The sequence below is a fragment of the Carassius carassius genome, chromosome 21 (genome assembly GCF_963082965.1).
Source record: "Carassius carassius chromosome 21, fCarCar2.1, whole genome shotgun sequence".
NCBI lineage: Eukaryota > Metazoa > Chordata > Actinopteri > Cypriniformes > Cyprinidae > Carassius > Carassius carassius.
This window is the reverse complement of record NC_081775.1, coordinates 25,971,341-25,995,920: the sequence shown is the minus strand read 5'-3', so window position 1 is coordinate 25,995,920 and position 24,580 is coordinate 25,971,341. Positions and strand designations below refer to the sequence as shown.

The 24,580-nt window shown below is 35.0% G+C and overlaps 2 protein-coding genes across 6 annotated transcripts in view; both read right to left on the bottom strand.

The window, feature by feature from the left end:
- Positions 1-14,707, bottom strand: part of LOC132098004 (disabled homolog 2-interacting protein-like) — an 84,027-nt gene extending 69,320 nt beyond the window's left edge. For 2 of the 3 annotated variants that reach the window (XM_059504072.1, XM_059504073.1), the window contains exons 1-3: positions 14,473-14,707; positions 13,401-13,522; positions 12,904-13,030 (exon numbers count right to left, since the gene is read on the bottom strand). In XM_059504072.1, coding sequence (XP_059360055.1) covers positions 12,904-13,030; positions 13,401-13,522; positions 14,473-14,548 — 325 coding nt within the window. In that variant the 5' untranslated portion in view covers positions 14,549-14,707. Of the gene's footprint in view, positions 1-9,956; positions 10,171-12,903; positions 13,031-13,400; positions 13,523-14,472 lie in introns of those variants that run through there. The other variant, XM_059504075.1, reaches the window with a different exon arrangement.
- A 2,262-nt stretch (positions 14,708-16,969) lies between these two features.
- The window catches only part of LOC132098002 (PHD finger protein 19-like), a 34,734-nt gene continuing 27,123 nt past the window's right edge, over positions 16,970-24,580 (bottom strand). For all 3 annotated transcript variants that reach the window (XM_059504069.1, XM_059504070.1, XM_059504071.1), the window contains exon 15: positions 16,970-18,094. In XM_059504069.1, the coding sequence (XP_059360052.1) occupies positions 17,761-18,094 (334 nt within the window). In that variant the 3' untranslated portion in view covers positions 16,970-17,760. The remainder of the gene's footprint in view (positions 18,095-24,580) is intronic.

The following is a 24,580-nucleotide window of genomic DNA, read 5'->3' as shown; positions in this document are numbered from 1 at the left end:
TGCATTCAGATTTACTACAAGTCCACAAATCTTGTAAATAACACGAGAACCGACAAACTTGAGATTTTATACATATTTATATTTATCTTATCAAAGTATTTATATATAATTTATTAGTTTTAAGTTTATTGCTGACAGAAGTCATATATATTTATTATATAAAATATATATTTATTTTGTATAAATATATATTTATTTTGTATAAATATATATTTTATAAACATTTTATTTTAAATAGGAGCTGTACTTGCATGTATACTTTAAAAAAGGAGGGTTTTCCAAAAAAAGCAAGGTTTGCATCATAAAAGTTGCTGACACAGGTAATATACAGTTTTTTAATATAAATAAACAATATAAACATAAATATATATTATGTAAAAAAGGAGGTACTGTATATATACTTTATATAAATAGATCATTTATAAATAAACATCTATAAACTTCTTAATTGAATGGGAAAAGTCCAAAATCTCTTTAACTGTTTGTCAATATTAACTTTAAATATCATATTTTAAATCAGGAATAAGTCTTATCTTAAACTGCATTTATTTAGTTCAAATTAGTCAGAAAAATACATTTTCGTTCAGCTAAAGCAAATTCAAAAGTGCATGTTGGCCATATGGCCTTTTGCCCAGCCTTGGCCGAATTATGGTCCAGATTGAATGTTGATAGTCAAAACATGGCTTGCGTGACTAACAGCCTTTGTCTAATAAGAGTGTTCAAGCAGGGATGGGAGAGAGGACAGATGCTGATATTCAAAAATAATTCCTGGTACTGCACATAACTGACTGTACTCTGTATCAATGAGTGCCAGCAAAGTACGGGAGTCACCTCTCTCAAAAACAAGTCTTCTTATACAGCACCTGCACAAGTTCTGCAAGAAACACAGAGCAAATCTCCCAGAACAGGGAGAATAGGGCAAGCCTATATTTAACTGTGCACAAGAAAAGTCTTGTCTGTGCTTTCAGAGCGCTGTCCTTTGCTCAGTTGTTGTCAGAGGTTGCCAGGAGACGGGATCAATAGAGGCACTATATTAGCCATCTCTGAAGCACCACAGCTTTTAAAGTTCAAAGCCGGGCTTGGAATACCCTTACTCTGGAGTAAAACAACATCCTGACAAAAAAGGGTACGTGAGGGAGGGTACGTGAGGGAGATAAAAAGTATGGAGAGAAAGAGTGAGGCAAAGGGAATAACAGCGGAAAAATGGAAAACAGAATAGGGACATGAACCATTTGTTCATCAGTCGATGCTAAAACAGCAAGGGCTGCGTCATAAAACGTTAATTGCTGACAGAGCTAATATACGTACACCCTTGAATTGAGAGTTCTGCTGGCCAGTGAATAATTCCCATGTTTCCACACAAGTTTACGGGCTGTTTAAAGTTTTTACTCCAACGCATTTTTAAAAGTGCAGGAATGTGACTTAACACTACTGTATGTTACACCTTCAAACTGACCGCTGGAAGCCAAATTTCACATGTCATTTTCATTCAATAAAGCATTAATAAATGATTGCAATGCACACATTGTTATCCTATCTGAAAGTGCAAGGAAACTAGTTTGACCTGCACAATGTGAAGTCGTAAATAAAACTAAACTCATTGTAAAATACTCTGCAGTCTCGCTACTTCTAAATTGCATGTTTAATTTAGTGTGTCACTTGCCATTTTGATGTAATTGTGAAATTTACTAGCAATTTCTAAATGAAATAAAATATAAAATATACTTTTATATAAAAAGTATATACGTATAGCTATACTTGCTAGATTACATAACCAAAGTGTGGACTTAAAAGAGGGCTTAGAGGGCCTCAGATGTCCAGTACTTCCTGTTTGAGCCTGAAGCGTATGCATTGCTGTTTAAAAGAAAGCGGGCCTTACATCTCATCTTTTTGGAGCCCAAAAACAGCTCCTTCTCACCTTGGTTGCCCCCAGGGGACGTCTTAGAAATAGGCCAGTTTCTGAAGCAGGTCACTCCGTCCTGCGAAGAGAACAATCAGAAACAGAGAAGACGAGACACAAGCTGAAGGACTCAAGGATGTGTCTGGCACTCTCTCAGCTCCTGACTGAGAAATACAAACAAAACCGGCCTGTTACATCCATCTGTGTGCTGTTTCGCCTCCACACGGTGGTGGAGATTACCACAAGAATTCTAGCGCGCCGCTCAGGCCCGCTACATTGTGTGCAAACCGAGCCTCCCACTTTTGGAAAGAAAGGAGAATTAAAGGGGGAAGAAAAGGAGAACAAAAGGGACAGTGGTTACTTTTTCCAGTTTCATGAGCATTTAGGGGCCTAGTAACGGCATTCTCTCTAATTCTGCACCACCATCTTTTGGTGAAACGAGCCCCCTTTGGAGAGCCGAATTCCTTTGGAATGTCAGCCAATCAGAACGCAGGCTCTAAGGAGTGTGTTATGGGAAGGCCGGCCTTGCCTCTGACTCTTTAATCTCCCAGTAATCTGAAATAGCAGTACAAACTATGCAGTGCTTTTGAAATGGCTTTGGATGCTATTATATACAGTATAATTAAGCAGTCAGTAAAGATTTTTTTTTTTTTACTCTAGTCATTTAGATACTGTTGCTTTCTGTAGAGCTGCTTTACAGATGAAATTGAATTTGTTTCATAACTGATGAATTTTGCAATATTAACAGTTTTTTTCCTGTTCATTACTGTGAAGCTGCTTTGACATAATTAAATTGCATCCAGTGCTATATAAAATAATAAATGAATTGACTTTAACGACAATTTGAAATGTGTTATTTCTGTTCTACAGTATAAAAAAAAGAAAAATTCCCCATCTGTCATTGGTCAACCAGACAAATAGTCTGCCTCAAACTCACACAATTGGTTTAAAAAAAATATTAAAATAAATAAAAAGCACAAAGTGTTTACACTGGTCAAACCAGCAAATTAAGTTTAGAAAAATATATTATTTACAGGTTCAATTTAACATTTCATTTTATTTGTTTATAATATATTTGCCTATTTAACTTATATATTATATATAAAAAAATATATTAAGAAGAAGGGTGGGCTATATGAGTAATTTTATTTCACGGTAACGATATATATCATAATCCAGTTATTTTTGCTTTAAATAAAGGTTTTATGATATCAACATTTTTGATACCGTAGAAATCTCATAATTCTTGTCAGCAGTCAGTCACAAAAAAAAATGCCTAAATGAAAAAAAAACAAATAAATAAATAAATGCAATGTATAAATCTACACATTCTACACTGTGTAAATTAAATATATGTCTTCTTATTAAAGTTACAAAAATGATTTAGACAAGAGCAGTGACATGCAAACAACAAGTTTTAGTCCAAAATCGCTACCGGTTGATAGATTTCTACTGATTAATCATATGTAACAGTATATGGCCCACTTCTATAAAGAAGTCACATTTACTGGGCGATACAACTGTGACTGCTGATGTGTAAATCACTGCTAGGCTTCATTATAACTGTAAATACATTTTCTGCTGGTTTTTACAGACTGAGGGATGAGTAAACATTTACTATGGTAATCTGGTGGCAGAGATGATGTTGATACACACACAATGTAACTTGTAAATAACCTGGAATGGTCCTTTAAAAACAAACATGTAAATAACAAAATTAATGTTTGTCATACTAATCCATACATCGAACTTAATAATCAGGCACCCAGCACAGAGTGATTGTGCAAAAAACTCCAGTGACATCTGTTTCAAATGACGAGTTAAACAGAGAAACGAGTAAAAACTCACATCAATCTAATGTGCAGAAAGGGGAAGGGGTAAAACAATGTTACCACGGCGATAAAAGCTCTGGCCACCGGACAATCCTAGCAACAGTTACAACGCTTCAGCAATCTGTGGTTCAGTGAAGATAAAAAGCTCAGCTCACAATGTGCATCTGCTTTACTTCATGCCACCTAAAACCCACTCTCAAGGGTTCATATTGCACTACAGCAATAAAGGACATTGAATAAGCAGTGTCTGAAAGCCGTCTGGATGGCTGCCCAGACATATAATGAGCGTTGCACAGGCTGGACTGGTCATACACAGCACATTTGATAACATTTGCTCTTTTAGTTGTTAGCATTGTGAGCAAAAAAAAAAAGTAAAGTCAACAAGAAACAACATCTCCACCAACCCATCTCACTTAAATTAGCCACCTGGTCGCAAACTATCATCAAATATAATTTTTTTTTTTTTTGGATAAAAGCATCTACTAAATGCCTAAATGTAAATGTCTCTTATTCTCATCAACACAATACAGTAATAAACATTATTATGATTTAAAATAAATGTTTATTTCTGTATTTTTCAGCATCATTACTCTATTACTCATTACTCAGAAATCATTCTAATATATTGATTTGATGCGCAAGAAACATTTCTTATTATAAATATTTTATTATAAATGTGTTGCTTATTTATTTATTTATTTTTAAAAAAAATTTAATTCCTTGATGAATTGAAAGTCTTTACTGTAAATTTATTTCTGTATTTTTCAGCATCATTACTCTATTACTCATTACTCAGAAATCATTCTAATATATTGATTTGATGCGCAAGAAACATTTCTTATTATAAATATTTTATTATAAATGTGTTGCTTATTTATTTATTTATTTTTAAAAAAAATTTAATTCCTTGATGAATTGAAAGTCTTTACTGTAAATTTCAGGTGTCCCTCACACGTCCTGAAAAGTGAAGCTGCGGGCTCTTTGATTGCCCTGGTGGCTGGCTCCAGTACAGGTCATAAACCCTGCCCACTCCATGTAAACGAATGGGACTTGAGTCAAAAAAAAAAAATTTACACTTCCAATAAAATTTTCCGAAAAATTTTGTTATCACACTGACATATGTTAAATTGTTAGTTTTTGCGATTAGTTTGATTTTAGCTAGTAATTTGATGTTATAAAAATGGGGCATGTCGTCATGGTTGATTGGGTCTGCGGGAGTTTGGGCGGGAGTTTGATACCGCGGTTCCACTTCTCGACACTACTGCGCAGACTCCAAACGAATCTCTGCTGCTCAAAATGACGTCATTTACTCAAGATGACAGCAGCCAAACTAAGATGCTTTGGCTTCACTTTTCTATAGGGAAAGAAAGTAGAAAGGCATCTTTCATCTTTTTTTACAGTCTAAGGTAAATTTGTATCAAATTTATTCATCTTTGCTAAAATAAAAATGCATTAATTTCTTTAATTCTATAACAATAATTATCGCGATATGATTTTCTTCGATAAAACTATATGAAGAGTTAAATAACTGTTCGATATAATGTTTATGCGCAACGAAAGGAACAAAACAAGGAACGAAACAACAACTCATTTGAAGCGCGCTACATGGACCGTTTATCGGCTCGGATCAAAGTTCGAACTGCTGCGTGGTGCAAGCTCACTATGTGTTTACTCTGTCACACGAGCACTAAACAGCGACGTGACATCCAGTGCTTGAATTCAGCGATGAACACAAATGACTCAGTGATTTCAACTAGTTTAAAGCCAAACAGGAGAAACACTGTGTGCAACAAGACAGTCAGAAGGCTTTTCAATCTACACATCACCATCATTTACCATGGATTTACTGTAGTAACACTCACTGCACCAAGGTAATGTATTTTGGCAGAAATTTGGGATATTCCCACTGAATTTTAATACAGTAGTAATGATAATTATAGTAAGTATTTGTGATTAAGCTATAGTATGTGGTCATTTATACTGAATGTTTTTGACTACAGTTTTTCATACAAATAGGCTACCTAAAAACATATAGTTATATTTTTACCATGGTATTGAGGTGCTCTATATGTGTTTTTAACTGTTTATCTTGATTTAAATGTATGTTACTATGGGAGACCAATGCTTAAAAAAAAATAAAAAAAATAAAAAAAACCTTTGAGAATAATTTTTGCCATAGATCGCTACAGTTTTTACAGATGTTACTGGTTTTGATAATGAACAAAAAATTAAGGGACTCGTTTCTAAGAGACAAAAAAAAAAAGTGATATTACAATTAATATTATCAGGCAACCAAAACCTGTTTCTTGATTTGAAACAATATCACTAATTAGAACATGCAGTAACTAAGAAATTCATTTTTCTATGCACAGATATTTTTTTTCTACAACTTTCACTTCTAGCTTTAAAAATCTAGCTTTAAACTTAAAAGGAATAAAGATTTGATATTTATCATGATAATTATCAATATCGACTGATCATTTATTTGGCTATGTCACCCAGCCCTACTGACACACAGATATTTGTGAAACCTTGTGACCATTATCCATTAGTTAAATTGCCACAAATCTGATGTCAAATTGAAAACAAAAGCAAATATTTCAATAGAACAGCTTAACTGCTGTGAACTACTACTTGAACATGATTAATAGCTCATAACTCATTTCAAAGTAGCTTTCCCAACAATGGTTGCGATCCGAAAATGAGCTCAACAAACAGACAAGTGACTTGATGTACAGTTCTAGTCTAAACATCCTACTAAAACGATTGAGAGCTGGGATTTGGACAGCTGCTGTTATCAACACAAAGGCACTTCTGTCAAGCATGTGAGGTCAGAAAATCGGTCAGATGTATGACAACCAGCTGGGCCAAGTTCCCATTCAAAAGAGTTCTTACTTCAAATGCAATATGCCCATGTGGATTTATGATGACTCACATGTCAAAGACTCTTTACATCTGGAATAAACAAAGAAAAGACTCATTATCAATTTTGAAATGGTGCTAAATATGGACAGTGGAAGAGTTGTATGGAGTACATCTCTAATGACAAGACAAAAATGTCATCTCTGCAAATCGCTAACAATGACCTTATCATCCAGGTCCAGGATTTAGAGCCTGTTCCGCACACCTACTCCTGATTCTAATGCATTTTTACAGCTGCCCTTTTCCAAAATGTCCTTTGCTTTAATGGGAGCCATTCAGGATTTTGGTAAAGGTCAACTTTGTGTCACTTGAACTTTCATTGAGAGCAGAATGTAAACCATGGAGGGTTTACACGTCTCCCCCCTATATTCAGATTAGTGGTTGACCAATATGGGTTGTCCACTGGTTCATTCTAAAATTATTACATTTGATCGTGCCTATTCTGGTGGCGGTGACATTCTTGGTATAAAAACACTAAGAAACATTCTTGTACACAGCTTGCAGTATAAAACATGCTGAACTTGGGAGCTATTGTTGAGAACTATTAGTTCTAAGTTCTCAAAATCACTTTTTGATGGCATTAGATATCTACAGAGGCAGATAACATCTTTAACTCTGTTATGTTCATAGCTGGATGTTTAACCCCCTTTCAAAAGCTGATATTAAGCCATTACAGTGTATCTTAAAGTGATTTGCCCTACTATAAAACAGGCATCCACTGTCCTCTTAAAATATAGCATCAGTGTTATGAGAGCGCTCTGTTGTTTCATCTTCCCTCCCGATAAATCTCAATAATAATGAATTCTTTTAATACCATGCAATTAGGGGAGTGCTGTTCCCCAGTCTATCGGCAGAATAAAGACTCCAGTTGACTACCCTCTATTATCAATTATGACTAAATTGGGATTTCCCACAACTGATGAAAAGCCTGAACATCCAGCCTACCCAAGGCATAACTGTGAAATTTTAAGCGATATTTTCATGCTAGCCTGGAGTAATGCATTTTAATGAAGAGAGATTTAGAGTACATCTGTGATTTCCTGTCTGTGTTCAAAGATATCGAATTCAACACACTGTAACCTTTCGTACGTCCGAATTTGAATTTATATTATACTCAACCATTTTCATTCCTCTTTCTGACATTTACAATTAAATAGACTGCTTTAACTACTTTTGTCCTTCCTGTTCATCAAAGAATCCAGAAAGAATATTAATCAGCACAACAATGATTGTTTTGATCATAAAAGATCAAAGATCTACTTCGGTTTATAATGCATTGGGAAACACAGCCCTAGTCAGATCATATAATTCTAGCAAACTTAACATTTCAGTACCACCGCAAGATTTTACACTCTTCAGGGTTTAATTATAGACGTCTTTACAAATTAAGATGAGACCGGCGAAAACTTTTTACAGAATAACACAAGGTTATTATAAGCTATCAGGCGTATGTCATAAATAAAACAGCCATGCACTGAATGAGCTTATCAGAAATGTCTATTACTCACATTGTGTGTTTGGAACACAGCCAGTCCTCATGCCAGCGAATGAAAAGGATAAAAGACCAAAACAAAATGCTGCCAAACATATTTCACCAACAAAAGTAGGCGAATCTGATGCTTTGCTATAACAATGGCGAGACAGTCATCAGCGCCACTGACCAAATGAAACAACAACAGGCCTCCATATCGCATACAACACTGGATGGGGCATCAGGAACAAGATGGAGTAAATTATAAATGTTTGTCCTAATATCTGACTAAAGGAGATTATGTCCATCTTGATATGCCACAAGGATTATGTTCTTCACAAAGATTGTCACCATTCAGAGCCATGTCTAGGATGTGTAATCCTCAGCAAACATATTGGCTGGAAGATTTTTAACCACATATTCCTAACCAAAGTGAAGCAACAAACAGAAAACATCCATCCCACTAAATGTTTCAGATGTTTCCTTGGTTTTTCATTGTACTGAAGGTTTTTTCAAAATATAATGAGCGAATAGATGTAAATCAGACCGTAAGGACTGGAGGGGATATAAATAATCAGATCTCTCTTTGCAAAAGAGCTCATTTAATTCATTATTCATTCACTCAAAACATTTTAAATGTGTTGAAATGCAAAACTCTCACATGGGTTATGCTGAGGAATATCTGAACAATTCTGTTTGATTTCAGATTCCTAGTGAAAATTAACACAGCAGAGCATTTTCATGTCATTACCAACAAATTACTTCTTAAATAGCCTACATAAACCATTAATTAAACTAAAATTATTTTGTAGAGTGAGCTTGGCCACTATGTAACACAATTGCAGCCCTAAAATGGCAGCAGAAGTTTTATACCTCATGTAAAACACTGAAGAAAAGGTGTTTTTTATTTACCTACATAACCTGCTTGTAAACTTCTGGTGGGATGGCTAATTATTATTACATTTTATTTCCTTACTCCTTTTTATGCCTTTCAAAAGCCTCAAACAAGTTGAAACAATGACAAACTGTGTTCTGACAAGCTCTGGAAGTTTTATTACAGTTTGTTTTAGGATCCATGACACAGATCCCTCTAAAGTTCATCTCAACCCACATGACTGTCACATCAGCATGAACATAGACGACATTATATCCTTCAACACAGTGCAATTCAGTCTCATTAGAAAGACATTCATCAACAAAACTACAACCAGAATGAACCACAAGTTCATTCCTGAATACAATGGTGTAAATCTTTTCTAATGTAACAGCATGGCAACATTTTAATACACTCACAACTATCGGAACTAATTTAAAATTAAATTAAATGCTAAGTCATTGAGCTGTAGCCAGAATTTTGGTTTGTTTTCGATACTAAAAGCATTGACATAAATACTCAAATTCTTACTGTGCACACTAAAATGGATGAAGTAAATTTGTAGGGTGTAAGTAATGGTTTTCAGACATAACGTGAACCTTTGACCAGTTGTAGATCAAATTTCAGGGAAGGTTTAATGCATGTCAAGAGTCAGCTTGCCTTGAGGTAACAGTAGCAGCCTAAGCAAACACATCTGTTGATATTACAGTGTTTTCATCTGTTCCTGTCAACACCCAATGTTCTAAACCCTTCCCTAAGGAATAAAGACACATTTTAATGTGTAATTACACACATTCAGTACAGATCACAGTTGTTCTGTCATCGCAACAAAATGTGAAAACTGCAGAAAGCCCTGGCAGCCTGCTCTAATCTGTTTCACAGCCTCACATACATAAGCTCACTTCACTATCTGGCTCTCAACACTTCATGTGCTTTGTTAAAAGTGTATCCTCTTACCATGGTGGCCGTCCAGCTCGAGTTTGTTGTCCAACTCCATAACTTCAAAGACAGCCAAAATCAGACATGCTCTCAGTGCCAAGGGAGGGGAAGACACAGCAACGGTTCACGAGGAGGGTACAGTCTCTCTCTCTACCTCGTCACCCTGTTTGCCAGAAGAGCGCTGCCTCCCGTGCAGCTTGCCTGCCTGCGCTCCGTTCTGGCTGGAGTGTTGCATCTAGCAGATCTGAGTTGAGCTGAGCCACTTCTCTGGGCCCCACTCACTCCCACACGAGCGCCAGAGCTCTTAAAGACACAGCAGGGATTTTTTTTTATCTTGAACACTTGCTTGTCCTCTCTCCCTCTCTCTCTGTGAAAGCATGCTTATCTACCATCCTCTAGATATACCTTACGGGCAGTGTTATTCAAGTATTAAAAGTTATTCTTTTTTTATTAATATATTTTATTATTTTATTATTTTACATTTAAATTTTATTTTGGTTAACAGATAAGTAATTTTGTGTGGGTTTTTTTATTAGTTTTTTTATTAAGGTTGGTTGTAATAGTGCATCAAGTTAAACTAAATGTAAATGATAAATGTTGCCTTAACAAATTAAATACAATATGCTTTTTTTTTCATAATATAGCAATGAGGTGAACATAGGGGAATTAAAAATGTTCATTACTTTGGTTAGAGATGTTGTTCTCTTTTCTGTCATGTCTGCTTATGCTATGCACTTTTTAAAAATGAAACACTGGAAAATATTTAAGAAATATTCAAGATTTTTCTCCATTCTTGCCTTTCTGTAACCCAAATCTCAAACAAAACACGTTTTCTTGGAAATACTGTTTCGACTAGTAATCAATTTCTAGATTTTTCTTAATTCTATAGATCATCTGTTTCGTGCTAGTCTTTTGTAATATATCAAAATGCCATTTTTTTGCGGGAAATCAGTAACTATAAGCAGTACTTTGTAAGAATATTCTGCTGCCTTGTTCATTTTCTTGAAATTGTGTAAATAATCAACTTATTATAAGGTTAGGTGCTTGAGCTTGACTAGAGCATATTTATTTAAGTCTGGTTGATCTTTTACAATAAATCATAAAACTATATTGAAACAGGCATATTCGTTGTTTTAAAAGTTACAGAGTTCAAAAGAACAGGAATGATTAAAAACAGAGCTTTTTTCTCATTTGAAAAGAAAAAAAGTGCTTAAATAAACTAGGCTTTGATCACACTAAACCTAATTCTGGTTAATTTTCAAATCCAATTGTCCACAGTTTTCCTAGTAATTAAACCAGTATGATCCATTTAACATCAAATGTTTCTAATCTAGCTATATTTTATAAGAGATTAGCAATTACAGTGAAGAGAGGGGGCAGAAAACTGGAAATATTGTTTATGCTCAAGTCCATCATACCTCACCAAAGTGCTCACAACTCAGGAGAAGGCATTATTGTACTATTAACAAATTCACTGTATCCAAATCTGCTCCCTCATTCAATCAAGACCATTCAAAACACAATTAATGCTACATATGAGCGCAGACACTACAGCACTTCAAGACTTTACAGACTTAACATTCCCAATGAGGAGAGCACCTGAAACTTGAAATCCGATCAGACTGCAACATATTTCCAAAAATCGGATTTTAAACCACATATGGATATCAAATGCATTTCTCTTTAGAGCTTTGACAGATTAGGATGTAGATGATGCACAGGAGGGAGTGTGTGTGTGGGGTGTTAAACGTGTGTCTCTGCTGGGGGTGTGCAGATAAACGCACATTTGAAGACATTTGCTGAGTCAGCAACAAGCTGCCAGTGTCTGACACACGCATTAACACAGCGCTGAGCTGCAATGACACCACAGCTTGCACGAGAGAGAAGAGTCTTAATGAGAAGTGAAGAGCAGTCAGTGTTTGAGGTCTACCTATGATCACACACTACAGTTCAATGGTTTTAGGTCAGTAAGTGTTTTTTTATTTTTTATTTTACTTTTATTCAGCAAGGAGGCATTTAACTGATCAAAGGTGACAATAAAGAATTTTACAATGTAAATAAATTTTATTCTTTTGAATTGTATTAATAATCAAGGGAAACAAAAAAAAGTATCACAGTTTCCACAAAAATATTAAGCAGCACCACGATTTTCAACACTAATAAAAAACAAGAATTTAGCTTTGCCGTCACAGGAATATAAATAAATAACATTTCATAATATACTGAATTTCTGATCAAATAAAGTTTTTTTTTACACTCTCTTTTTCTTTTCTTTTTTAAACCGTGATTTTTAATACTAACTAGAGAAAGGAAGATAGATAGATAGATAGATAGATAGATAGATAGATAGATAGATAGATAGATAGATAGAGACAGACAAACAGACAGACCGATAGTACTGGCCTATTTACTGGATGATTCTCTTTGACCTTTTCACAAAACACGTGCTTGCATAATGTGTCTCATCCACAAATTCAACTGCATTGTGAACCAGAGTCCTTATTAGGCAATTCTAAACAATAGCTGTCCTGTAACGCCATCATAATTATGCCTCCTACTGCAAATTACTGGTTTGCTGCCTGTCCGAGACAAATGGAAAACAGTCTATGTTCCATCATGCTCTATTTCACATGTCTGTCTATTGGTGTCACATCTGCACTTTAACCCAATGAATGCAAATGGCATTTTGAAGTTCAAATGATGCAAAATCCAACATAAGTAGCTAAATCTTTGTTGTTCCTATCTTTAGCACAGCAAATGTCAAAACAACAATTTAAAACAGTATAATAAAATTCAGGATAAAGATCCCAGCGATTGTTTTCGTCTTCCACTTTGCCAATGAAATTTGATTACCTTTAAAGACTATTATCAGAGTTTATTACTCATCAAAGTGTTTCTTCACTTTCCAAAGAAAAAAAAGAACTGCAACAGGTGCAAACAAGTATGTGCTCCAGATCCTACTCACTGGCATTTCTGGTTTGGGTGCTCTGGTTTTTACGGAGCTGAACTCCCTCAGGAATGCTGGTGCTGCGTCGCAGGAGCCACACAGTGCATGATTCAGCACGGCGCTCTCGGAACAGCATTGGACTGAACTGAGGACAAGCCACAGAAGTACATAGGATTAGAGTGTTAGTGGGCAAAGATATATAAGAAAGACTCTAGTACCCTAAAGAAAGTTCATCTGCTCTGCTCTGACCTAACCTGTTAATATGAACTTGTTGATATGTGCTGCCCCCTTGAGGTCAAAGGGTACAATGACTTATATGGTCAGAGCCAAAAAGAAGTCTGGATAACTAAAAATATATACATTTTCACATAATATTAATGAAGTCTAGAAGTGATGCATATATCAGCAGTCACATTTGTATCATCCAATAAATGTGACTTCTTAATGATTTAAGAATCTGTTCGATTAATAGGCTAATATATTGAAATTATATGTTATATATAATGACTGTATACCTCTCTCTTGTCCAGGAGAACAAGTTGACATTCTGCAACCAAGCAAAATTTGACCTGCCACCCGATTGGTTCTGAAAGTGGCTTTCCACAAGATATCCAGTGAATTGATGAACGTTTCATGTCTGTAAAACAGAAAATGTATGATAAATGAGAAAAGAAGATAAGGAAGAAGAGATGGATCAATTACAATCATGGTAGGACCAAAGAGTGGGAGTCTTAGCAGCTAAAAACAGAAGGTGACCCAGTGGTCATAAAGCCAGCTGGCACACAGCTCTATGAATGGACAATCCTTCCTGCTTGGCCTAGATTCAGTTGCATGAGTATTGTTTTGTTTAAAAGCACAATGCTACAGTAGGTTAACTGAATTAGAGATCCTTCCATTTCTTTAAGTTAATTTACTGAGTTAAAAAGAAAATTTAAAGGACTGGCCAGTTGTAGTGCACCTCTGGGGCTTTGCTCATATCCCATGAGATTTGGAACTATTTATATTTAATCAGGGAAATTATTTAATCATTTTGGCAAGACATTGATATATATATATATATATATATTTAAAAAAAATTGGTTTCCAACAACCTATTTAAAATAGTTTTTAAACATAATTGTTTTTCGTGAATTTCTTGAGAAAAAAAAAAGTTCATGCATTCAGATAAGAATTAATGACAAAGAGTTAAACTATGAATAATTAGTTATTAGCTATATTTCAAAAATGTCTGACAAATGTGGGGCAAGGTGACACATTTGTTAATATATCACGTCACGTGAAGATGTACTTAATAAAGTGCAGACATTTACAAAACTATTTGATATTTTACCTTTTCCACTTTTTTCACAATAATTTCACTGTCTAAACTTTTCTGAAAAGCTTATCACAAGATGTTTCAAATAAAAGTATCCTAAGAAATACTAACTTGAGTAAAATGTGTGACAGATAGCTCAGTAGCCCTTGTATGCTACTCACTGTACTCGAAATAAGAATCACAGTAAACATATGGCAGACAAACGTATTCATAAAAGCCAAATACATTCATAATATAAACTCGTTTCGGTCTAAAACAAGTAATGAACTTACCGGTGACCCTCATCCAGCCCTGGTGCTGACAGCGGGTGATGTATGTTGTTGACATAGCGGTAGGGCCACTAAACATGCTGTCTGCGTGCAATTTTCAACATGCAACGCTTCAGGACATTTGCACACCTGATTGACACCTCATAACGACTAAATGTTGCATTAAAAATTAACTTTCGGATAATGTAAAGGGAAAGACGCTAGTTTGCGCGTGCAGATTGTTGACCTGTTTTTTTTAGAAGCGTGTGCGGGCAATACAGGGAGACACGTCATGTAATAACTTAATTAAATTAACGGATTAAACTCTCTGCGAAGAAAGCAGCTAATCTGTAGACATACACAAACTCTCTCTCTTAAAAAAAAGAGTGTGAAAACCAGGCGTCTTTTTTTTTTTATTTGAACGTTTTTTTTATGAAATTGTCAGATTCGTACTGAATTCAGGAGAACAAATTACACAATTATTATATTAAATTAAATGTCACAAAAAATTAGGAGATTATGCCTTTATTCATGTCACTTGTTTCCTCTCAACATATAACGTGAAGGCCTGAATCATGAATATTAATCGCGTAACGTTAAGATTAGAAAAAACTGAAGGCTGATTGGATGGAAGGCTTGGCTCATGAATATTAATTGAGCTATGTTACTGGACGTTCTAGTAAAGTTAACGAGGAACGTCAGCCTCATGTAATTAATATTCATAAATGAATCTTTTGCCACTGGATGCGTAAAAATGCATGACCCCATGACCATGGCTTTCTGGATATATTAAAATATATTTTTTTTAGGAAATGAAAGTAGATATTCTTTGCAAGGTACTATTTTTTGCAGTTCTGAAACCTACATTCTCTTTTCATTCACACCAGATGAAAAGTCCAGTTAATCATGGCTACTGTGTTTTCATTTACATTTCTGTCTGTATTAAATGTGAATTATAAATAATATCGAGACACCTGTGAAAATGTTAGTTCAGGTAAGAGAGACAGTTATTGCAGACAAACAGTTTTAATGGTCTGAAACAGGAATGAATGAATAATGACACATACAAGTTTGCAAATTTTTACATGTTTAAACACTGTTACAAACAACATGTTTACCATGTACGGCTTTGAGATTGCCGTGTAGAAAAATTGTCATAAAAGTATTCTAAACTGCTTAGTTTTAATCTTGCAAAATTACACAAAAGGTTTTATCTCTTCTAAACCTTGTTAAACTTGTAACCATGATACAAAACTTCTCTTGAAATGTGAGCAAGTTGACACAGTACAAAAACATCATCGTGTTTTGTTAACAAATTTCTATTTCACAAATGCCTTTCCTTTGGGGAAATAATATAAAAGTAAAAAATAAAAAGTAAATTTTTGAAATATATTTTTATATATATTTTTTTCTTTAAAATCAATTAGAAAATATAGGTCAATTTATCCAATAATAGCTTGCATAGCTGATAAAACATGTTAATAGTGCAATAATAAAATGGGGCTAGTCTTATATCCAATTATATACATGTGAATAATAAAGTATACTTATAATGTTGTGTCCTATTAAACTAAATGAAGTTAAATTATAGAACCTGCTAGCTTTAAAACTTCACATAACTTTAATTTTCCACTCAGTCCAATCATCTGATAAGAGAATGTATCCACTTCCAGATCAATCTCAAATATAACACTCTTTGGAGATCTCGTAAAAACATTGATTTGACATTGATATGTGGGCAAATGTTGAAAACACCCTTAAATTCTATTTCTAATGATATGCAAATGATCACTTTCCCCTTTCGGTTTCATTCTGCTTTGTCAAAGCAGGTCTTGTTTATCCAATCTGACATGCCAAAGCATACAAAAGCATATAAAATAGAAAAATACTTCTCAAAAAGTATTTGCATCACTTTGGTTATATAATCACCTAGAACAAATTCAAAAATTATGTTTGAACAGGAAAGAATGAAAGTGCTAATATTTTAACACAGCTAAAACGTACAGCTGAACAAACAAATGTGTATAAATCGCTATATATTCCTTCTGAAGAAATACTGAGAGAGATGAACCAAACAAAATGAGTTACTTTAAAGGAAAGGTTTGTCCAGAATTTAAAATTGGTTGAATATGTACTCAGGCCACCCAAGATTTAGATGTTTGTTTCTCCATCACAACATAAGTAGCATTACATCACTTTTTTCACTAATGGATCCTATGAAGTTAATGGGTGCCGTCAAAATGAGAGTCCAAACAGCTGCTAAAAACATCACAATAACCCACAAGTAATCCACACATCTTCATTTGACCAGTTAACATCTTGTAAAGTGAAACAACCAAAAAATCCATTATTAAGGCACTTGGTTTGATCTTTAAAACCATTGAAATCAATCTCCAGTAGTCCCCTCACATCAAAATCCACCAGCATATTTGTTTAGAACTGTTTTGTTTGTAAACAGTGCTTGATCTGTGCATATTTCTCTCTCTCTCTCTCTCTCTCTCTCTCTCTCTCGATTAGAGACACAAAACATTTTCACTGGAGGAAGCAATATTATGGATGCTTGTATTTTAGCTGGAAGTCTGAAGATGAAAACATCTAAAAGGATTTGTTTACAAACACAAAACCTTTTGCTTCACAAGTCATTCATTGATGGACTGGAGTCGTGTAAATTACTTGTGGGTTATTGTGATGTTTTTATTGACTCTCAATCTGACGGCACCCATTCACTACAGAGGACCCATTAGTGAGCAAGTTAAGTAATGCTACATTTCTCCAAATGAGTTCCCATGAAGAAACATACTCCTCTACATCTTGGATGGACTGAGGGTGAGTACATTTTCAGCAAGATTTCATTTTTGGATGAACATTAAACTCAATCAAACTTGATTCAGACTTTGAAATCCTTAATAACAGGAAGTGAAACTCACGGGGTGAATGCTTTTACACTGTTTGAATCCCAACACTAAACTGGATTGACTTCATGTTGTATAATACTGTCCTTTATCTGCTACCTAATAATGACGTTACACTGTGTAAGGTTAGTATGTTACTAGACTCAATCATGTCTGTGATATTTAAAGTGCCCTAAAAGGACACTGCAAATGACTTCAAGACAAACAAACACTTTAATGTCTCACATGTCAGAAGACCAGAAAAAAAAGACACTATAGGTGGTTGGTGAAAAACAACAAAAACAAAACTAGAACTCTGAAACTATGACTGTCAGAAAAGCAAAACAGAGAGTAACTATGGGGGGACCGCGTGACACCTTCCGTCGTGGCCCGTCTGTTACACACCTCTGTTCTGTGATATTCAGTAAGGTGTTGTTCCTTCCCACTCCACCAAATACTGCACCTTGCCTTCAGGTGTGATCCTGCGGGCCAGAACCTGATACTTCTCCCCGCAGGTGAGTCGACCAGCCGCCCCAAAATAGCTGGTGATGGAAGACTTGAGGTGAGAGAGTGAGGAATCGTCCTCGCTGATGCTCTCAAAGGTGTGGCTGTCGATGCTGTTCTCCAGCATGACGTTACTCTCCTCTCCAGGCATGCTGATGGGGCTCAGCTCACGCTCCACCATCTCTCTTTTTGTGGCCAGCACGGTGTAATTAGAGGAGGGCAACTTCCTCTTCCGACTGCCCACATTTTTCCTGTAAAAAAAGAAATTGCCTTTAACTATTAAAAAACAAAAAATAACAACAAACTTATTTTCTGCTCATATAAACAGTTTGCAGAGGTGGGGGGAAATTACAATCCTGTAATCAGATCATGTTCATCATGGAATATACTGTATATAGCCTGCTATCATTTTAGATTTGAATAGAACATATGTGACCCTGGACCACAAAACCAGTCATAAGGGTCAATTTGAGATGTATACATCACCCGAAAGCTAAATACTGAGAAAACCGCCTTTAAAGTTGTCCAAATGAAGTTCTTAGCTATGTATATTATTGATAAAAAATCATGTTTTGGTATATTTATGGTAGGAAATTTACAAAATATCTTCACAGACCATGATCTGTACTTAATATCCCTAATATGTTTTTTTTTTTTCCTATTGCTAAAGATATGCCCCAGCAACTTAAGACTGTATTATAATTTAAGGAAAGTGAAGAAAAAATAAATAAATAACAAACCTTTCAAAGGTTTAGGGTCTGTATTTTTTTCTCTCCCTTTTTTTTTTCTTTTTAAGAAATTAATAATTTTTATTCAGCAGGGACACATGCAATTAACTTTAGATTTATCAGAGATTCTTGAATTTTTTTTATCATGGTTTCAACAAAAATATTAAGCACAACTGTTTTCAATATTAATAACACTAATACTAATATTTGTTGAGCAGCAAATTAGCATATTAGAATAACTGAAAGACAGAATTTCTTTTATTTTTTATAAATTACATTACATTTTTTAATAGTTATTTTAAATTGCAATACTATTTCACAAATATTACTATTTTTACAGTATTTTTGATCAAATAAAGGTTGCCTTGGTGTTGGTGAGCATAAGAGACTTATACAGACATTTTAATATCTTACTGACCCCAAACGTTTGAAAGGTAAGTTTAATAAATTAATTAATACGTCATAGTTGTAAACACTTCTGCATAATTTATGACATTGGAAATGGAAGCCAAAGATGTCCTGATATTCTAGCCATAAACAAATTGCTTAGTATGCATTCTGTAAACATATGTATGTATGTATGTATTATTAGTTGTATTATCCAATGGATAAATATTAAATAGCCATAAACAAATTGCTTAGTATGCATTCTGTAAACATATGTATGTATGTATGTATGTATTATTAGTTGTATTATCCAATGGATAAATATTAAATAATCTTTAAAGAGATGAAATTTTATAGATGCATTAATACTGTCTACCACAAGATGTCCCTGTATAACACTTAATTTTACTTCCTAGCCTTTGGCCGTCCCCTTTCACTTGTCTCTGTGGGCGTTGTGGCATTTTAAAGGTCATGCAGCAGAACTGGACTTTTAGGTATTTTTTTTTCTCATGCTGCAAATCTTCTGGGGAGTTTCCAATCTGCATCAACCCTATAATGACCACATTTCTGCCCAAGGGCATGTGTAACATGGGAAATCACAGCAAGATATCAAAATCCGATGCGGACAACCTCCATTTCAGAAATCATTACAGCTGCTAAAATGGGATGCAGAGATAAACAGTATTAGTGCATGAAAGCCAAGCACGGAAAGCAGATATGTGTTTGTGAAGTGTTTGATGTAGCCCACAACGAGGATGCACAGTAGGGGACAGGGATCTGTCGACCCTCACAACTTTTCCAGTCGAGAAAATTCAAGTCGTGTTTATTTTCCTCCACCCCCTCTCTCCGCCTCTTTCCAAACACCCTTAGGAACATTGCAAGAATACTAATGAGAATTCATATCCTAAAATAAATAAGACAAACTATGGGAAAGATATTAAAGAGTGAGTGGGGCCGTATGGGAGAGTCTCCAACCGGCCAGCCATCCAACTGCATGCTCTGTGCGCAGGCCTTTGTTTTCTTTGGTCGCGGTTTCTCCAGGCCTAGCGCAGCGGGTGACAAAACAAAAACAAAAATACAGGACAAATATAAGGGATAATTAACTGTATGAGTATCTGGCCTGCGGGACACGAGGCATTACTAGCAGGAATATGAGTTTCTGAAGAAGTGGTCACATTTCACAAAGAAATAAAGCTTTGTGAGGGAGGCTAAAAGAAAAGGTCAAGAGACTACAGAAGGAACAGAAGTGTACAAGAAGTTTATTATTAAGTTGTAGTGCTGTGTTCGATACATCGATAAAATGATGTATCATCACAGACGATACGAATATCAGTACAGCTGGCCCTGTATCAAAACTGTGGCATGTGCGATGCAGTGAACCGCGCTTAATTTGAATACAAGAACACAGTTTAAAACGGAGTAGAAAAGTGCACGATTTCTAATAGGGGTGTCGCGATAACCGTGATATTCAAAGCAACAATTATCAATATTGTGTTAATTTAGTTTGTGACAATATACCAGTATTAGCGATAACAGCAATATTTAAAATTAAGAGTTCTGATAACACCACATGTAAATACTCCAGAACCAGTACCTGGTTGAGCTCCCAGGTGGCAGTATTGTGCCTTAACGCTGACACCTGTCACACAAGAAGAAGACGCAGCGCTCGCAGCTACTCTTAGGAGAGCGGTGTTCGTCAGAGTAAGTTGCAATTATTTTACTAGTCATAGAATGGGAAACGTTATATTGAACTGTTAACAGCGTTTTTCTGTGTTCATATATTTAAGAGTGATTCTTAAATACCGCATTTTCTTTACTCGTCTTGTTTTTGTATTTGCAATCAATACAGCCTGTGCGTAGTCACACTTTATATTTTTGTTCAAATCTATTAACAGTTAAATGATTAAAAGTGATCTTGAAAAACTGAGCGACCACATTGCTACATTAAACTTGTAAAATGTTAAGTTGGTTGCAGTGCCATGCACTAAATGTCTCATCTGCAGTCATTCTTCAGTAAGGTTCAGTAGTTAACATTAGTTAACATATAAATAACAATGAACAATATTTCCACAGCATTTAGTTATCTTAGTTCATGTTAATTTACTTATGCATTCTTAAAATCACAAGTTGTGTTTGTAAACATAAGTAAATTAGCATGAACAATGAACGACTCTATTTTTATAAAGATTAAAGGTGCTCTAAGTGATGCCGGGAGTCGTAACTTCTTGTTGACGTTCAAATTGTTGTCAAACAAAACGGAGGCTAGCTAGACTCTCCCTCCTCCTCATCCGTGTACTAACCCCACAAACCCCACCCCCAAATCTTTCTTGTCGGTTATTGGCTGGAACAGTTTGTTATGTTTTGTGGTGCGGGTGAGCCCAGTTTGTTGTCGCACCGGGCCCCGCGTTTGAGGGGCCCACACAGCGAATGGACCGAGGGGGACACCCCCCGGAACGCGATTATAAACAGATCGAATGGGAATTTTTATTTTAATTTGAATCTCAAGTAGAAGTAAATGATCTTTTAAGGATGTGGCAATGACATGAGAGTGAGAGAAAAATAACATAATTAAAAACATTTTAGGTGAACTACTTTAAAGGATGTACTAATGTGTTTCATGCTGTCAGTCAGTAAATACTATTAGAAATGGAAACAATGCTAAACAGGCAAAAAAGTTCTTAAATTCAGGTTATGACTAGTTAAAAAAAGAAAATCTGGTTACTTTTGTATGATTCTTTTTTCTTTTTGCATTGATGAGATGGAATCGTTTTAACATATTTTACCATATTAATTGCATAATTCTGAATTTGACCCATGATCGGAAAATTTTCTGTGTCTGCCAGAAATGTCAGAAAATGTAAATAATATCCAAGACTTTTAGACCAAGACCCAGTTAATTTTTTTTAATTATAAAAATTTTAAATGTTTGAGTCTGCACTCAAAAAGCAATGTAATATTTTTGAACATGAACATAAATATTAAAATATACATTCACAACAGATATATATATATATATAAAATACGTTTTTTTTTACTCTATATATTTTAATCCTAAATATTATTAGTTATTATTTATGATTTTTCATTACATATGTTTTTTGTATATTTTTATAAACCAGTTAGTGAGAATAATTTTTAGGGATGTCCAGATCCGATCACGTGATCGGAAATCGGGCCCGATCGCGTGGTTTCAGACTCGATCGGAATCGGACGTTACCTCCCGATCAGGACTCGTATATATATATATTCTCATTAATTTTTAACACATCTTTTGTTATGCGGTGGCACAGAGTTAGACCCTTTTGACTCCACACAGAAACAGCAACGCGTGCGGCATGACATCACTTTGTTTTCAAGAGCTGGTGTGAATAAATATAGATTCAAACTCAAAGAGACATGATAGTTTGCGCATGACCCGATATTTCATTCGGACTCAGGATACAGCGAGATGAACATCACAGAGCGCTAAACTCTCATGCAGTGTGTGTTTCATTCATACTCGAAGCCGGAGCGCGCTCTCGCGCTGATATCAGGATATTCCTAATATGGACAAAAGCGTCCAGCTATGCTGTGGTGCGCACAGGAAAACAGAAACTTATGCAAACACGAAGACATTAATATACGATCATGACAATAAATTGTTCTTCAAGTCATCTCCAGCAGGTGATAAATAAAGTATGAACAATGCAGTGCTGATTGACATAGTATTTATTACAGTATAGAAACTATTCTGCATTATTATGTGATAAACAGTGTTTGTAGTATATAAACAAATCATTATTATTTGTTATTGTCCAGCATTTATAGATTTCTAAGCCAATTAAAAGCTAGAAATTAGAGAAAAAATAAAGTTGCCTATACTACCAGTCAGAAGTTTTTGAACAGTAAGCTTGTTAAGGTTTTTTTTTTTTTTTTTTAAGAAGTCCCTTCTATTAACCAAGCCTGCATTTATTTGATCCAAAGTAGAGCAAAACAGTAAGATTTTGAAGTATCTTTACTAGCCTGATAATAAGAAATATTTCTTGAACAAATCAGTTAGAACGATATCTGTATCCTAAAGACACTGAAGACTGGAGCAATGGTTGCTAAAAAAAGCAGCGCATGAATGAACATTTTAATTCTTAATATTATTTAATAATATTACTTTTTACTGTAATTTTTAATTTAATAAATGCAACCTTGGTAAGCATAAATTAACATTTTTACAACATAAAAAATAATTGTTAAATATAAATTTACATATTTTTATTAGTGTTGTCAAACTATTAATAGTGATTAATCCCATCCAAAATAAAGTTTTTTTTTGTTGTTTTTTTTTACATAATATGGGTGTGTACTGTGTATATTTATTATGTTTATATAAAGACACACATACAGTATATATTGTGACGAGCGTCCAGAGTCCACATCAGTGTCGCCCTGGTAACTCACGAGGAGCACCGGCTCGAGGCTCATCACGGGCTGATCACCTGCACCTGCCTCTCATCAGCGGGCACGTGCACGGTGCACGGGGAAAGGGTGAGAAGCCTCTCCACGAGCTAACACTGAATCTCCTCTCTCTCTGCCACCAGAAAGCAGCCTGAGACCGGAAGACTTGCCAAGAGCACTCCACCGACTAACCTGCACCTGGACCCGAGTGAGAGCACCCTTTTGCATGCCGAAGCACCATCATCACCCCGCAACCCTTCACTTTTCAATTAAATCCACCCTCCGGGGCTTTACATTTGAGTTTGCTCCTGCCTATTCCTTCCAACCAGCTTTAGAGCAACATACAGAATATTAGAAACAGTAGAATTAGTTAATTTTTTTCTTTGATATGTTTCCTAAAAATAAAAAAAATAAAGACTGACATCTTTAGTTAACCTAAATCTGTAATAAGTTATTTAATTTTTTTTATATAATTCATATACATATCATTCAGATCATTTAGTTATATAACAATAACCATACACATAATTTGATTTAATAATAACCCAATTTGAAGCAAAAACAGAATGTTCTAACAAGCTTTGTGAAATTATACCACGTAAACTTTTCAGAAGAAAGGGAAAAAACTTGCTAGTCAACCGTTGGAATCCTCCTCACACAATGGACAGACGAACCTAGACTGTGTAATTGTTGGACATTATCTCGATGGAACTCTCAACTTCTCGTATACAGGGGTCTAATGTAAAAACTGTAAATTTATAGCTTTTAATGTGTCATCTTTTCTAAAATCTTTGTAAAAAATATTTTATTGTTATGAATTAATATTGCTTAATTTATTTTGATTATTATTGTTTATTTTATTTATTCCTAAGTCTACCAGGGGGTGGGACGGGTCAGGGTGGGTTCTAAATTTGCGCAGTTGCTTTTTGTTAACAAAAAGAACTTTACATATTTTTCAGAAGACAACTAGCTCCCCTCAGAAACACATTCATATAAACAGACTTAATATTTTCACATAAATTACATTTTGGAAAATTATTGCATTGCAACCCAGTTTGTACAAGTCCAAAACAGAGAGTTGCCGATCGCTTAAAGGCCAAAGTATATTTCGCAGTCCGCACACCATCGGCATTGCGTTTTTTTCGTCATCAAGAGGGCTCGCGCACAGCCGTGCACCACATGGTACAGTGCGTG